We start from the raw sequence: 13,028 nt of genomic DNA on the forward strand, positions 1-13,028 counted from the left end.
AGGGGAAACACTGCTAGAGGTGGCAGAGGAAGTGTCTAGGCCACAATGAAGCTGATGGGAAAAGGCTACTTCTCCTTCCTTTTAAAATCTCTCCTCTGTCTCAGAAGGGCAGAGAATCTCAGGGGGGAGCCTGAGATGAAGGGGCCTGCAGGTCAGGCTCAGGGCTGGTCCAGGGTCTAGGGCGGGAGGGGTGGTCTGGGATGCATCAAGGTGAGTTGCCCAGAAGGAGGGTTAGGATGGGGCTGTTTGCAGCAATGCTGGGGTATGAGCCCTAAGCACTGCATTCCTCCCCACGTGCAGACCCAACATGCCTCCATCACTTCCTTGGACCAACACTCTGAGGGTCTAGTGTCTCTGCCTTGCTGCACTGTGTGCCCTGGTTTGCTGGCAGCAGGCTTCCCAGCTCCCCAGGCACACTGGCAAGTGGCACCCTGGCCAGTGTGACACTTTGCTTCCCCAAAGCATCAAAGACACATCATCACATCAACCACAGGCTCCCAAAGGATGGCACTGCCTTTCTCCTAATTTTTGAAATTAGGAAGTAACTGAAGAAAAAAATTAAGGGAAGTAGAAGAGAGAAACTATAAAAGAATAATTTAGAGAAATAGAATGCATTTTGCCTCTGAGCTCAGTTCCAGTCCCTGGAGAGCAGTGGGCATTAGCTGAGCACCAGGGAGACAACCCAGGCAGGCAGGATATGTGGCTGCTCTTGATTCTCTTCCTTCCTGTCGTCAGAGGTGAGTAGGGTGGGGGCTTCAGAGCGGAGCACCTGCAGTTCAGATATGGGATGCGGATAGGGTATGTTGTGGGGGAAATGGTAGGGCCTTTCATTCATATAAAGATTACTTATTTTTAAAAAAAATCTTTAAAGTTTTTGCTACCAAACAGATACTAAGTTAGGTTTTGGAGAAAAAAATAAAAATAAATAACACAAACAGTGTCTGGTTTCTAGAGCTCTGTTTGTCATCCCTGGCACATAGGTGGATAGACAGATGATGAATGTATTGATGGGTCATGGATGGATAGATAGATAGATAGATAGATAGATAGATAGATAGATAGAAGGATTCATGCACAAGTATACACACATACATAAATGCATGAATTCTTAGGAACTCTGAAGCAGCCTAGAAACTCAGCTCCAACTCAGAACCATTCAGTGAACATGAGGTTCAGGCATCTGTATGATTTAAAACCCTGCACACCTGGTCTTGACTTGTAGCTAGAGCCAAGATTCTCTCTTCTGAAGAGCTCAGGGAGAGGGAGGAAGACAAGCAGCAAAAGCAGGGTGTGATGGGCTCTTTGGACAGTTGCTCAGCCCCACACATCAGGCTGCCTGAGTCCCTGCTCCAGATGAGCCAAAGACCAGACACTCATCCAGTGTCATTAACATAACCAGCGAGACTCATTGAGTGGCATCCCTGGGAAGGGAAGACCAGAGATTAGAAGGGCTGGATGGCAAATCTTTAGATGCAGCTGGTGTCTGATGCTCAGAGAAGACAAAAGCTAGTATGGCAGGACCATTTGGCTGCCCTAGCTCTGTTGCTTCTCAACCTCCAGAACCACAGGGCCTGGGGCAGGATCCAGACAGTGTCTCCTCTGGGAAGGAGGTCATCCTGGGACATAAAATGACCCCATTTACTCATCCATTGACTTCTCATCATAGAAGTGGAAGTAAACAACTCTGAATGAGAGATTTGCATGCAGAACATTTAATGGTAAAATGTCCATGTCAATATATTCTTTTTCTTTTTTCTATAAATTATTTTAAATTTTAGACACAGAGAGAAAGACAGAAAGACACACACACACACACACAGGGCGAGTGGGAGGAGGGGCAGAGGGAGAGGATCTCAAGCAGACTCCATGCTGAGTATGGAGCCCAGCATGGAGCTCAGTCTCAGGACCCTGATATCATGACCTGAGTGAAAATCAAGAATCAGCCACAGAATGCACTGAGCCACTCAGGTGCTCCACATACTACTATTTTCTTAATTTGGAGGTTCATGTGGATAAAAGATTACATATGCATATGAGTCATAAGAGCAAAAACCACAGGCTTAAAGCTTACCTAGAGAAATTTCTTTTCTCACAGTTCTCAATGCTGGGCCACCCAGATCAAAGTGCAAGCAGATTCAGTTTGTGATGAAAGCTCTCATTCTGGGTTTCAGGCAGCCACCTTCTCACAGTGACCTTCACCTTGTGCCCAGGCAAGGAGAGACAGGGAGATCAGGAGACAGAGACAGAGAGAAAGAAGGAGAGAGAAGCTCTCAGGTGACTTTTCTTACAAGAGCACCGATCCCATCTTGACGTCCCCGTCACAATCTCCTCTAGCCCGAATGACCTCCCAAAGGCCCCATCTTCCAATACCATCCCATTGGAGCTTACAACTTCAACATAGGAATTTAGGGATAACACAAACATTGTCCTCGACAATCTAGAGGCAGAATTGATCAAGGGGTGAACAGCGCTAGCTCATCTGTTGTCACTTTGACATCACTACCACCCCTTCTAAGTCCTCTTCTGCATCACTGCCCCAAACCTGGGAATCACCTTTCCTCCAGTCCCCTTCCTTCAATGGGCTGGAGTTTGTCCATGGAAGCAGGTGTCAGAGATTTAGAGGGCGGGAGAACAGCCTCACTCTCTGGAGGCAGCTAAAGTGGCTTGGGTAGATGACAGATTCAGAGTGGCTTCCTGTCACATACCCAGGAACACTTACTCTGCTGGTGGAGACTGAAGATAATTAGTGGCATTTTCTCAGAGAATTTTCAGAATCACAGCAGATTCTTATGGACTCTTGAGAAAACCCATCCTGGGACTTCGGCTGCAAACACAGCATCACTTTCCCTCACCATGAGTCAATACAGATGCTAGTATATGACTGCTCATAGCAAGATTTTCGCTGGCCAAAGAGTCAAACGACCCATGATTCATCAGCTGGTGAACAGATAAGCTAAATGTGGCCAGTCCCTGCCATGGACTGCAGTGCCCACATGTGCTACCACATGGATGAGCCTTAACACACATTACACTGAGTGAATGAAGCCAGACAAAAAGATCATAGATTGAAGGATTCCATGTATAAGAAGTGTCCAGAATAGAGAAATCTATAGACAAAACGTAGATCCGTGGTTGTGGAAGGCTTCAGGTAAGAGGGAAGTGGGGAACGACAAGGGGTACAGGGTTTCCTTCTGCAGTGACAAAATGTTCTGGAATTAGATGTGGTGGTGGCACAACTTTGTGAAAGTCCTAAAAACCACCAAAGGCTACACTTAAAATTCGTGATATGTGAATTATATCTCAACCTATAAAGTCAACAAAAGTAAATTCTGAGCCTTAAAATGCTTTAATTCGTTTTAGAAAGGGAGAAAGTCCTCATTGTCCTTAACACTTGGAAAAAGAGCACTAGTGGTATTCTTGAGAAAAGAAGATGAATAAAATTATACATATGAGAAAATAATGACAGGAAACAAAAACAGTAACACAAACTAATCTCAAAGCTGGTTTAATGGGGAAAAATCATGGGGGAGAGGAGGAGAAACAGGAGGCAGACATCCCGCAGCAGGTATAATCCACCCAAATCAGACGGTGCGTGGGGTTTGAATGTGTAATTAAAACAGAAACAAACATTTGAATTATTAAAGGATACTTTCTAACTGCAGGACTTTGTGCAAATACAAACTCCATGAACTAGGACTTCCTAGAAAAAACAAACCAGAACAACAGAATGGATTCAAGAACCATCAAAGAACTTGAATCATCAATATTCAGGGGAAAACAATTTCCAGGAACCAAAAAATTTGTCCCAGCAATTAATTTGTCATATAGTTTTGTAGATAGTTTCTTAGGATTCTAAAAGCACAGAATTTTTTTTGCTCTATTGATGTGATGATCTCAGGAAATGAAAAAGATGGAAGTCTGCCAGGATAATTTTGTGAAAGGAGAATCTCTGATATCAAACCTCAGAAGACAGCACAAAGAAAATTATAGAGAAGAGCCTTCCTTAGGACTCTTGAGCTGGAGCTGAGCACTAATGGCCAGGGTCAGCTGGCAGGCAGGGGTTCTGGGGTCATCCTCTACTGAGAAATTAATAACATAGGAAATAAAAAGTTTTCTAATGAAACCAGTGCTTTAAAATTCAGAGGTTCCATACAAAATCTGGATTTCTGTCTACTCTAGAAAAATGAAAATATCTGAAACCACAGAGCCTACATCTTGCATGAGGACAATGGGCTGAAGTGAACTGGAGCCATGCTTTCCCAATGGTCATTTGCTGTCCAGGTGACATTGGCCACGGGGAAAGGGGTGGATTATGGGAAGTTGCCACTGCTCAGTGTGGACATTTGTGTTTCTGTGAGATGGATAGTTGTGCTCTTAGGGGATTTTTGTGATGGCTTTGACCCAGTGGAGTTTTGAAGGACAAAGGTCTGCTTGTGGAAGGTGTATCGCCTCTTTGACTGTTACTCAACTCATCAGGCACTTGGGCTTATTGGAGTTATTTGTGATGCAGGAGGCTGTGGGTCTGCCTCCAGGGGGTGGGGTGGGGTGGTGACAGGCGCCTGGGTTTGTGTTTTTCAGGCTCACCTGCCCTCATGGCAGTGTCCGATGCAGTGAGTGGCCCAGTGCGGGGCTCACTGACCGTGCAGTGTCTCTATGAACCCGGATGGGAGACTTACAATAAGTGGTGGTGTCAAGGAGCTGAGTGGAAAAGCTGCCGTATCCTCGTTCAAACTGATGGATCAGAGAGGGAAGCAAGGGGTGACCGAGTGTCTATCAAGGACAATCAGAAACTGCGTGTGTTCACTGTGACCATGGAGGAGCTCAGGTGGAACAATGCAGACACCTACTGGTGTGGGATTGAGAGATCTGGACCTGACCTTGGGGTTAAAGTTAAAGTGACCATTGACCCAGGTAAGAGTATGTGTGTGGGTGGATGAGTCTCTTCAGAACCTGAAGGATCCTCTCCAGTGCCTTAAGTGTCACTCAGAGAGAACTGTCACACAGGATGGTTGAGTCCTGAGTTCTCCCAGAATCCCAGGTGACCTCATGGGTTGGGAGGGACAGAGCTTCTCTCAAATGCTCTCATGGCTGCTGTCCTGTCCTCGAGGAAAAGATCAAGCCGTTCTGGGCATGTGTTTCTCTGCACAGCGCAGTGCCTGAGTCTATTGCCCATAGAGATCAAGGTGATGGTCCCAGTTTCAGCCCATGGACCAAAGGGACCTTCTAGAAGATCCAGCGATCCCCAATTCCTGCTAATGTCTTCTTGGACCTCTGGTGTCCATGTGTCCCTGCTCTTTCTGGAGCATGGGGCCAGGACTTCATAGTGGCTCTTCCTGCCCCCTGTTCCATACCCAGTCTGAGAGGGAAGAATCCCAGGACAGTGTGGGAGCTGTGGTTGATTCCTGAGGTCCAGGAAGGCCTCCACAGTCAAAGGGCTGTTTAAATCCATCCAATAATTTTGTCTGCATCAATGAGATAATCATACGATCTTTCTCCTTGATTCTGTAAGTATGGCATATAATGCTTACTGATTTTCTTACATTCAAACAATTTTGCATCCTTGGGATAAACCCAACATGGTGAATATGTATTCTCTTGCCTTTATATCCTGGATTCAGCTTGCTGATTGTTTGTTACAGACTTTGGCATTTATGTTCATGGGTGATTTTGCCTATAAAATTTCTTTTTTGCACTGCCCTTCTGTCAGGTTTCGGCATTAAGAGTATGCTAGTCCCATTAAATGGACTTGAGATTGCATCCTCTTTTCCTATGTCCCGGAATTTTTTGTATAAGACAGACATTCTTCTTTAAATGATTAGTGGATATCTCATTCAAAGCTCTGCGGGTCTGGGATTTCTTTGGATAGGCTTAATTATACCTATTTATTCATTCATTCATATTAAGTAAACTCTACCCAAGATAAGGCTTGAACTCTTGACCTCCAGATCAAGAGTTGCAAGCTCTGCTGAGTCAATCAGGAGCTCCTTGAAGAGGTTTTTAATAATGGCTTGGGTTCTTTTTAATAGTTGTAAGATGATTCAGGTTTTCTTTTATAAAAAAGATTTTATTAATTTATTCATGAGAGATGCAGAGAGAGAGGTAGAGACATAGGCAGAGGGAGAAGCAGGCTCCCGGTGGAGAGCCTGATACGGGACTCGATCCCAGGACCCTGGGATCATGACTTGAGCCAACAGCAGATGCTCAACCACTGAGCCCCACAGGTGCCCATTTCTATTTCTTTTTGTTTCTCTTTTAGCATGTCACATTATTTTGCTAGAAATTTGTTTATTCCACCTAAAATTTCAGATTTATTGGCATAAATTTGTTTGGATACACTTGGATAGTCTTCATTATTCTATCCCCTTATTACCTCTCCTTTCCAATATGCTCAGGATATTGTGTGATGTGCCTGTTTTCATTCTTAGTATCGATTATGCAGACCTCTCCTTTTATCATGAATATCTTGCTAGGATTTTGTTTTGTTTAAAAACAAATTGTTGGGTTTATTGGTCTTCTCTATTTTATATATCCTTTCTACTTCACTAATTTTTTTCCTTATTAATTATTTTCTTCTTTCTACTTTCATGTGCAAGTGACCGAGCAGTGTCATTATAGCCCAGGGTGGGAGACCTTCATGAAGTCATGGTGTCCAGATGCTGATTTGGATACCTGTACCATCTTTGTTGAAACTACTGGATCAGAATTTAAGGTGAACATTTTGTCCATCAACAAGAAAAAGCACACATTCTCCATGATCACATTGGGAGAGTAAAAGAACTTATAAGAAAAATCAGCTGTTATTTTTCTGAGGTGTTCCCCAGGTGTTTTTACAGTATGGCAGTCCTGCTCACACCAGAACTCTAGAAATTTAGATAAGGCCTCACCTTAGATTTCCTCCGTAAGATCCTGCTTTGCTTTTCCTGGGGCACCTTTTAAAATAAGCACTTGGAGTTAAGCCCATGAAGAATCAGTGGCCTCTTCCCTGACCACCTTATAAGAAATAGGTACTGCCACTCTTCTCTTGGTCTCCTGTTTGCTCCTGGTCTGGGATGGAGGACTGCCCTTCCTCAGGCTTATTGGGTGCCTCTCCCCTAGATCTGTAAACAACAAACTTTGTGATTCTCTTTCCTTTGTGCGGGTGTATTGGAACTGTGCCTTCCATTAAAATGACCCTGGATGTTTAATGGTTCAGAGTGGGACCTTAGCTATTTAGGGAGCTACTTGCCTCCTCATTCAGCAGGCCGTGATGTGCATATTTTTAATTCAGCACACCAGCTCCAGCTTCTCAATACACCATGGAGGAACTCAGGCAAGTGGATCCAGACACATCCTTGTGTGGGATTAGGAGACCAGAGCTGACCCCGGGTCTCAGTTAACCTGACCATTGACTCAGGGAAGCACTCTTCTCTCATGTACCAATGTGGCATCTCCTCGGCAAGAGGGAGCCTGTGAAAAACTGAGCAGATTCTTCAACTTTTATATTTATTTGTGGATTTTTAGAAAAAGATATTTTAAAAGTACACAGAATATAAAGTAAAATATACTATAGTGTCTTCTACTCTAGTTGCTACCCAAAGGTGAGGAATGTAACCAGTGTGTGTGTGTGTGTGTGTGTGTAAGAGAGAGGCGGAGAAATTCTATGTCCCTGAAGCATATATATGTGTTTATATTCTTTCCCTCCCTCAAAGTAAAATATCATCTACTGTGCTACAGCTTGCCTAATTTCAAGAATGTATTTTGAAAATCATTCCCTATCAATATGTATAATATTTTTAATGGCTTCATACTATTCCGTGATAGCGGCATATCATGATTTGTTTAATTTTTTTCACTCCTGATGGGCATTTCAGTTGTTTTAAGTTTTTTGCAACTACATACAATTGTGTAACTAAACTCCTGCGTATGTGGCTTGATATCCATTTATGGCTACACCTGTTAAGGTACGTTCCTATAATAAAATAGCTGTGTTACTGATCAGTGCATCATTCCAGTTTTGATGAATATTATCAAAGAGGTTGTAAACATTTCTACCCTTGTCTGAATGTGTTAATAAACAGTCAGCCCTCAAACCCAGCATTGGATGTTGTCAATTTTTTGTCTTTACACTCTGATTGGCACACTTGACATGTTGACTGCACATGGCCTGGGCCCCCAGAATGCTGTAAGGGGATGAGGGTGAAGGACAGTTGGCAGAAGGAGTAGTGATAGGCACCAAGCAGAAAGTCACCAGGTAGGTGATGCTGAGTAGGCTGACAACCAGCGGACACCTGCCCTTGGGGTTGGGGGTGGGGTTCCAGGCCAAAGCCTGCTCCAGCTTGCAGAGCCTCCTAGTTATCTCCCTCACCACACTAGTCTTTGGCAAATACCAACTTTTATTCAAAGGGGGAGTAGCACCTTCAAAGGCTAATAGGTGAAAAGAAAAACAAAAGAATACTAGCACAAAGCAAATAAAGAGCATACACCATGAGAGGAAATGCCCAAAGAAACAGAGAAATCAGCTCATATGAATAGCTTTATTCAGTCTCAAGGAAACAATAGACAACGAGATGAATCTAGAAGTGTAAAGACAGTGCAGTACAAAATGGAGAAATGAAAATCAATCAGGCTGACCTGGGAAAGACAAGGAGCAGTGGAGAAAGACACATCATTGCCAGGAAGAAACAGGGGAATGAACCCAAAACCCAATGATAAATGTGCCTGCAATGCACCGATGTAGTTTCTTTTGGCAATTTCATAAAGGGACGTTTAAATAAACAGAATATACAAAGTGTGGAGAGGCAGATGTAGGTACAGGACACAAAGAGGTGATGGCACAAATGTTTGCTGGCTATTTCCTTAGAGGAGAAAAAGGAAGCCAAAAGTAAAACACAACTGATTTGGATTAGAAACTAGAGCTCTTTCAGGCTGTAACTGAGAGTTTACATGGTGAAAGGACTGTACAGATGATCCACACCCAGGATACTAAGAAGTTACAGAACCTCTAGGATAAAGACAGAATCGAATGGCTGGTATCAGGAATAATGACCCAATCAGAAGATCATACCAGAAGGAGCACGTTGTGTGAGACGGAAGTAGGCTAGCCTCAGACGTGATAACCACACCCCATCCCAGAAGACGGTGAAGGAAAATCTACATGCTCTGAGCAAATGAGAATATTCTGGGAATATTCTGACTAACAGTCTTAGGCATGCAAGGTCTTATGAAATACAGCACCCATGAGCAATTTAAAAATAGAAGATCCACATCATGATAAAATTTTGTCAACAGAGGGAAGTTAAATAGTGAAAAAAGAGAAGCTATGGTCAGCAGTGAATATGTTTTAAATTAGAAAAACCCCTAAGCAATGATGGGAAGTATTACAGAAAAGACTATAAATATCAATAGGTGCAAAGAACACTATGCTCACAAAATCAGGAATGGGATGAGGAGAGTAGACATAGGTGAGATGCAAAATCTTTATCTGTAGGGCACTGAGTCAATAGAGAATTTAAGTGTGTTGTTAAAAGGAAGATGGTAATGTAGGGGCTTGGTGTCCAGGCAAAGTGTGGATTAAGTCCCAGTGAGGGGTTGCTGGGGTTGGGGGTCAGGATCAGAGCAAGGTGTGGAAGTCCTTCCCACCAAGGCTCAGTCCAGGCTGGTGTGGAAAGACCCAAGAAGAGTGGCAAGGGCATCCACATGGGAGGTGGCTCAGTGTAGACATCAAAGCCCATGGAGGGTGACGCTGGGGGCAAGGCGGTGCTAGGGGCTTGGCATAGATGCCACTCACAGACCTCAGAATATATGAGGGCTCCCAGTACAGCAAAAATGAACAAGCAGACAATTTACTTACTGAAACATCCAGCTAAGAGATTCTTGACCACAAGACCCCAGAATTGTAGACTTTTCTGTTTACCTGAATCTGGGGTCTTGGATAAGACATTCCACATTTGCATCTGCCTTTTAAGTCCTCCCTGGCTGTTTCATGTCATTGGGCACATTTCTGGCCAAGTGCAACTGAGTTCTCATATGATATACTGAAAATTTGTAGCCTTGAGAATCTTGGGGCTCATTTAACCACACAGGTTAAAGGTAAGGATTGAGGCCTGGTCAGGAGCAGATTCAGGGCTGGGGGCTGAGAAGAGCAGAGCGTACCCCGAGGGGTACTCATCTTCACATTCTGCTCCAGCAACAGCCACAGACAGGGCTGGCTTCATGGGGGTGCACCTCTGCAGTCCCACTGGGGGCCTCTCAGAAGGGCTTGATTTAGTGCTCCTTTGTCAACATCTGGAAATCATTGGTAATTCTGGGACAAAGGTATTTTCATTTTGCACTGGACCCTGCAAATAGCAGCTGGTCTTGTCCAGAGAAGGTTTTGTCATGCCTGTTCTGCTCAGGACCACTCATGCCAGCCACGCCAGCCACAGGACATTTGCTATTCAGAGATGGGAGGCAGGGTGGAGGCTTGCTGGGAAAATCTAGCTGGAAGTCAGCTATGACCACCCAGCTGCATGGCAGGTGGGTGTCAGCTACAGGTGAAGTCACGATGAGGGCATCCTCTTCATGGGAAACAGAAAAAAGATCTGTGCATTGAGATGTGTTTCTGAGGATGAACTTTAGTGAATCCTCAGCTGACTACACGATGCCCTCAGCCCCTCACTTCCCCCATTTTCTGAGCAACTCTGAGAACAGAACCAAGAGGCTGAAGAAGGAAGCAGAGAAATGCCAAGAAAAGCAGAGGAGGGAGACAGACTGAGCGGCCCCTGGGTGAGGAGTGTTCCAGCTGCAGCTGGAGAGACAGCAGAGGGATGGGGCCATGTGGCTGCCATCGGCTCTGCTGCTCCTCTGCGTCCCAGGTGAGCGGGGCTGGGCAGGTCAGGGTGACAATGGTGTGGGGCAAGGCTGGTGATGGGAAGGGAAGAGATGAGGATACAAGCGAAGAGGGGAGGAGGTGAGCATGGAGAATCCTTGCCCAGACGAACAGGAGGAGGAGTTAATGGTAAGATGCTTCCCATAGGGGAGTGCGTTCTGAGCCCTACAGAACTCGACCACTTGGAATCATCATTGCCACCGTTGTTGAAACTCAGGAATACTGTCTTATGCACCAGCCCAAGGGGAGGGGGGCAGACAGCTGATCCTAATTGGGCTAACCACTGTACTACCCGGCTTTCCCTGTAATCTAATCCAATTCTTACCACAATCTTATAAAAACAAGAGACCAAGATGCAGAGAGATGCAAATTCTTTACTGTAGATCAGTTCATAAAAGGCAGCCAAGGTTCAAAGAGAAATACGTTTATTTCCAAGGTCATTGCTCTTCTTCTAATACCTCTTTCCAAGGTCATCATCTTTTTTTAATATAATACAACAGCCACTTATTACATAACCCCCCTTTGTGAATAGGTGTTTATGTATCCCAGGTGTTGACACATGTCCCCAGAAAAGATTTGGTTGGTTTTGAATGCTTGTCAATGGGTCGGTTCTGGAAGTGTGCCAGGCCCAAGCTTTTCCTGAGCTAGTGACGCCAGTTTCCAGAAAATACTCCGAGGTCCTGAGCGCTGCTTTCTCAGGCAGGCCTGCCATGTATGGGACCTGAGCCCTGGCGCAGCTTCTGCAAGGGCAGGGCCACTGATAGCACCTCGAAAAGAGCTGGGACTGACCCAGGACTCCCTTGAAGGAGAAATTCAACCAAAGACACACATACCGACCATGTAATAAAACACACACAGGCTAATGTCGGAAACACAATGGTGGGCAAGAGAGAAGCTTGTGATGCACTTTATTCTTTTCAAAATTATTTTTTTAAGTGTTCTAGTTTCTTCACCTTTCCCTACAAATTTTAAAGTAAGCTTGTCTTTATCTACCAAAATGATCTTGCTGGGATTTTAATAGGAATCATGTTAAACATATAGATCATTATTGGGGAAAATGACATCTTTGTGATGTCGATTCTTCCATTTTGTAGTCGTGGTACCTCCTGCAATTTATTTTAATATTCCTTAGCTTTGGTCACCGGTGTTTTGCAAATTGTAGTATATGGATGCTGCACAGGTTCTGTTAGATTTATACCTGGGTGTATCTTCTTGTTGAGCTAATGTGAATAGCACTGTGTGTTTCAATTCACTTTTTGCATGCTTGTTACTAGGATAGAAAAAGGATTGTGTGTGTGTGTTTATGTGTGTATATGTGTGTTTGTGTGTGTTGTCTTTTATCCTGTGACTTGTTAAACTCATTTATTAGTTCTAGCATTAGATTCCTTGGGATTTTCCATAGATTCCTTGGGATTTTCTAGACAAGTGTGTCATCTGCACAAAGAGATAATTTTATTTCTTCCTTTCTAATCTGTGTGCTTTAATGGTGTCCTGGAAGCTCTTAAGGTCTTAACTGGAGCTGCTGGAAGGTCTTAACTACTCTGGTGGCCATGTAAGACCTGCTGTTTTCTGGCATTTCTGCTTTGAAAAAGAGAAACCAGAAGTGAGATTGCTCATATTTACATGTAGGCAACAAACTCCATTTAAAAAATATTATGAACAAGGGGTAGTGGAAAGGGGAGGGGGGAGGGGGGATGGAGTGATTGGGTGATGGGCACTGAGGGGGGCATTTGACGAGATGAGCACTGGGTGTTATACTATATGTTGGCAAATCAAATTCTGATAAAAAATATGCAAAAAAAGAAAAAATATTGTGACTGAAACAAAGCATATTTGTAACTTCATGCAATTCATGCCTATAGTCTGTGATCTGTGAGTAAAGCAGAGAAATTGCAGAACTTCGTGTGTCCGTCTGGTATTTACACTTGGGGCCATATGGTGCCCCCAACAGGCCTGGGAACTGACCTTTCAAGCACACAGATGGATTTGCAGGGACGCCATGGGGGCCGGCCTCAGGCTGGCTCTAGGGCAGATCCATGTCTGTTCCCTGGCCTTCTGACTGGGGCTGGGGTCCTCAGCTCTCCCAGGCATCTTGTTCTTTAACATGAATGAAAGCACTAGATTAAGATTCTTCCAAGGGTGCCTGGATGACTCAGTGGGCTGTGTGTCTGATGCTTGGTTT

The 13,028-nt window shown here is 44.3% G+C and overlaps 2 protein-coding genes across 3 annotated transcripts in view; both read left to right on the forward strand.

Annotated features, from left to right (window-relative positions):
• Positions 1 to 581: 581 nt before the first annotated feature.
• Positions 582 to 8,073, forward strand: LOC119873404 (CMRF35-like molecule 7). Of its 2 annotated transcripts, XM_038546087.1 has the most exons (4): positions 582 to 737; positions 4,579 to 4,911; positions 6,594 to 6,709; positions 7,268 to 8,073. In XM_038546087.1, exons 1-4 carry the CDS (start codon positions 698 to 700, stop codon positions 7,343 to 7,345), a joined length of 567 nt encoding a protein of 188 aa, XP_038402015.1. In that variant the 5' UTR covers positions 582 to 697; the 3' UTR covers positions 7,346 to 8,073. The 2 variants fall into 2 exon arrangements, with proteins under 2 accessions (XP_038402015.1, XP_038402016.1); XM_038546088.1 differs by having other exon boundaries at positions 6,594 to 8,073.
• Positions 8,074 to 10,662: 2,589 nt separating this feature from the next.
• The window catches only part of LOC100686047 (protein CD300H-like), a 28,746-nt gene continuing 26,380 nt past the window's right edge, over positions 10,663 to 13,028 (forward strand). Inside the window, exon 1 of the mRNA XM_038546678.1 lies at positions 10,663 to 10,832. Within this exon, the coding sequence (XP_038402606.1) occupies positions 10,793 to 10,832 (40 nt within the window). The 5' untranslated portion in view covers positions 10,663 to 10,792. The remainder of the gene's footprint in view (positions 10,833 to 13,028) is intronic.

The sequence above is a fragment of the Canis lupus genome, chromosome 9 (genome assembly GCF_011100685.1).
Source record: "Canis lupus familiaris isolate Mischka breed German Shepherd chromosome 9, alternate assembly UU_Cfam_GSD_1.0, whole genome shotgun sequence".
Taxonomy (NCBI): Eukaryota; Metazoa; Chordata; class Mammalia; order Carnivora; family Canidae; genus Canis; species Canis lupus.

What these genes read in the sequence shown, in the direction of transcription:
- LOC119873404 (XM_038546087.1), top strand. Translation starts at nt 698, where the DNA reads ATGTGGCTGCTCTTGATTCTCTTCCTTCCTGTCGTCAGAG. An exon ending in CTTCCTTCCTGTCGTCAGAG is followed by an intron (nt 738 to 4,578) that starts GTGAGTAGGGTG and finishes TGTGTTTTTCAG; the next exon opens with GCTCACCTGCCCTCATGGCA. An exon ending in TAAAGTGACCATTGACCCAG is followed by an intron (nt 4,912 to 6,593) that starts GTAAGAGTATGT and finishes TTCATGTGCAAG; the next exon opens with TGACCGAGCAGTGTCATTAT.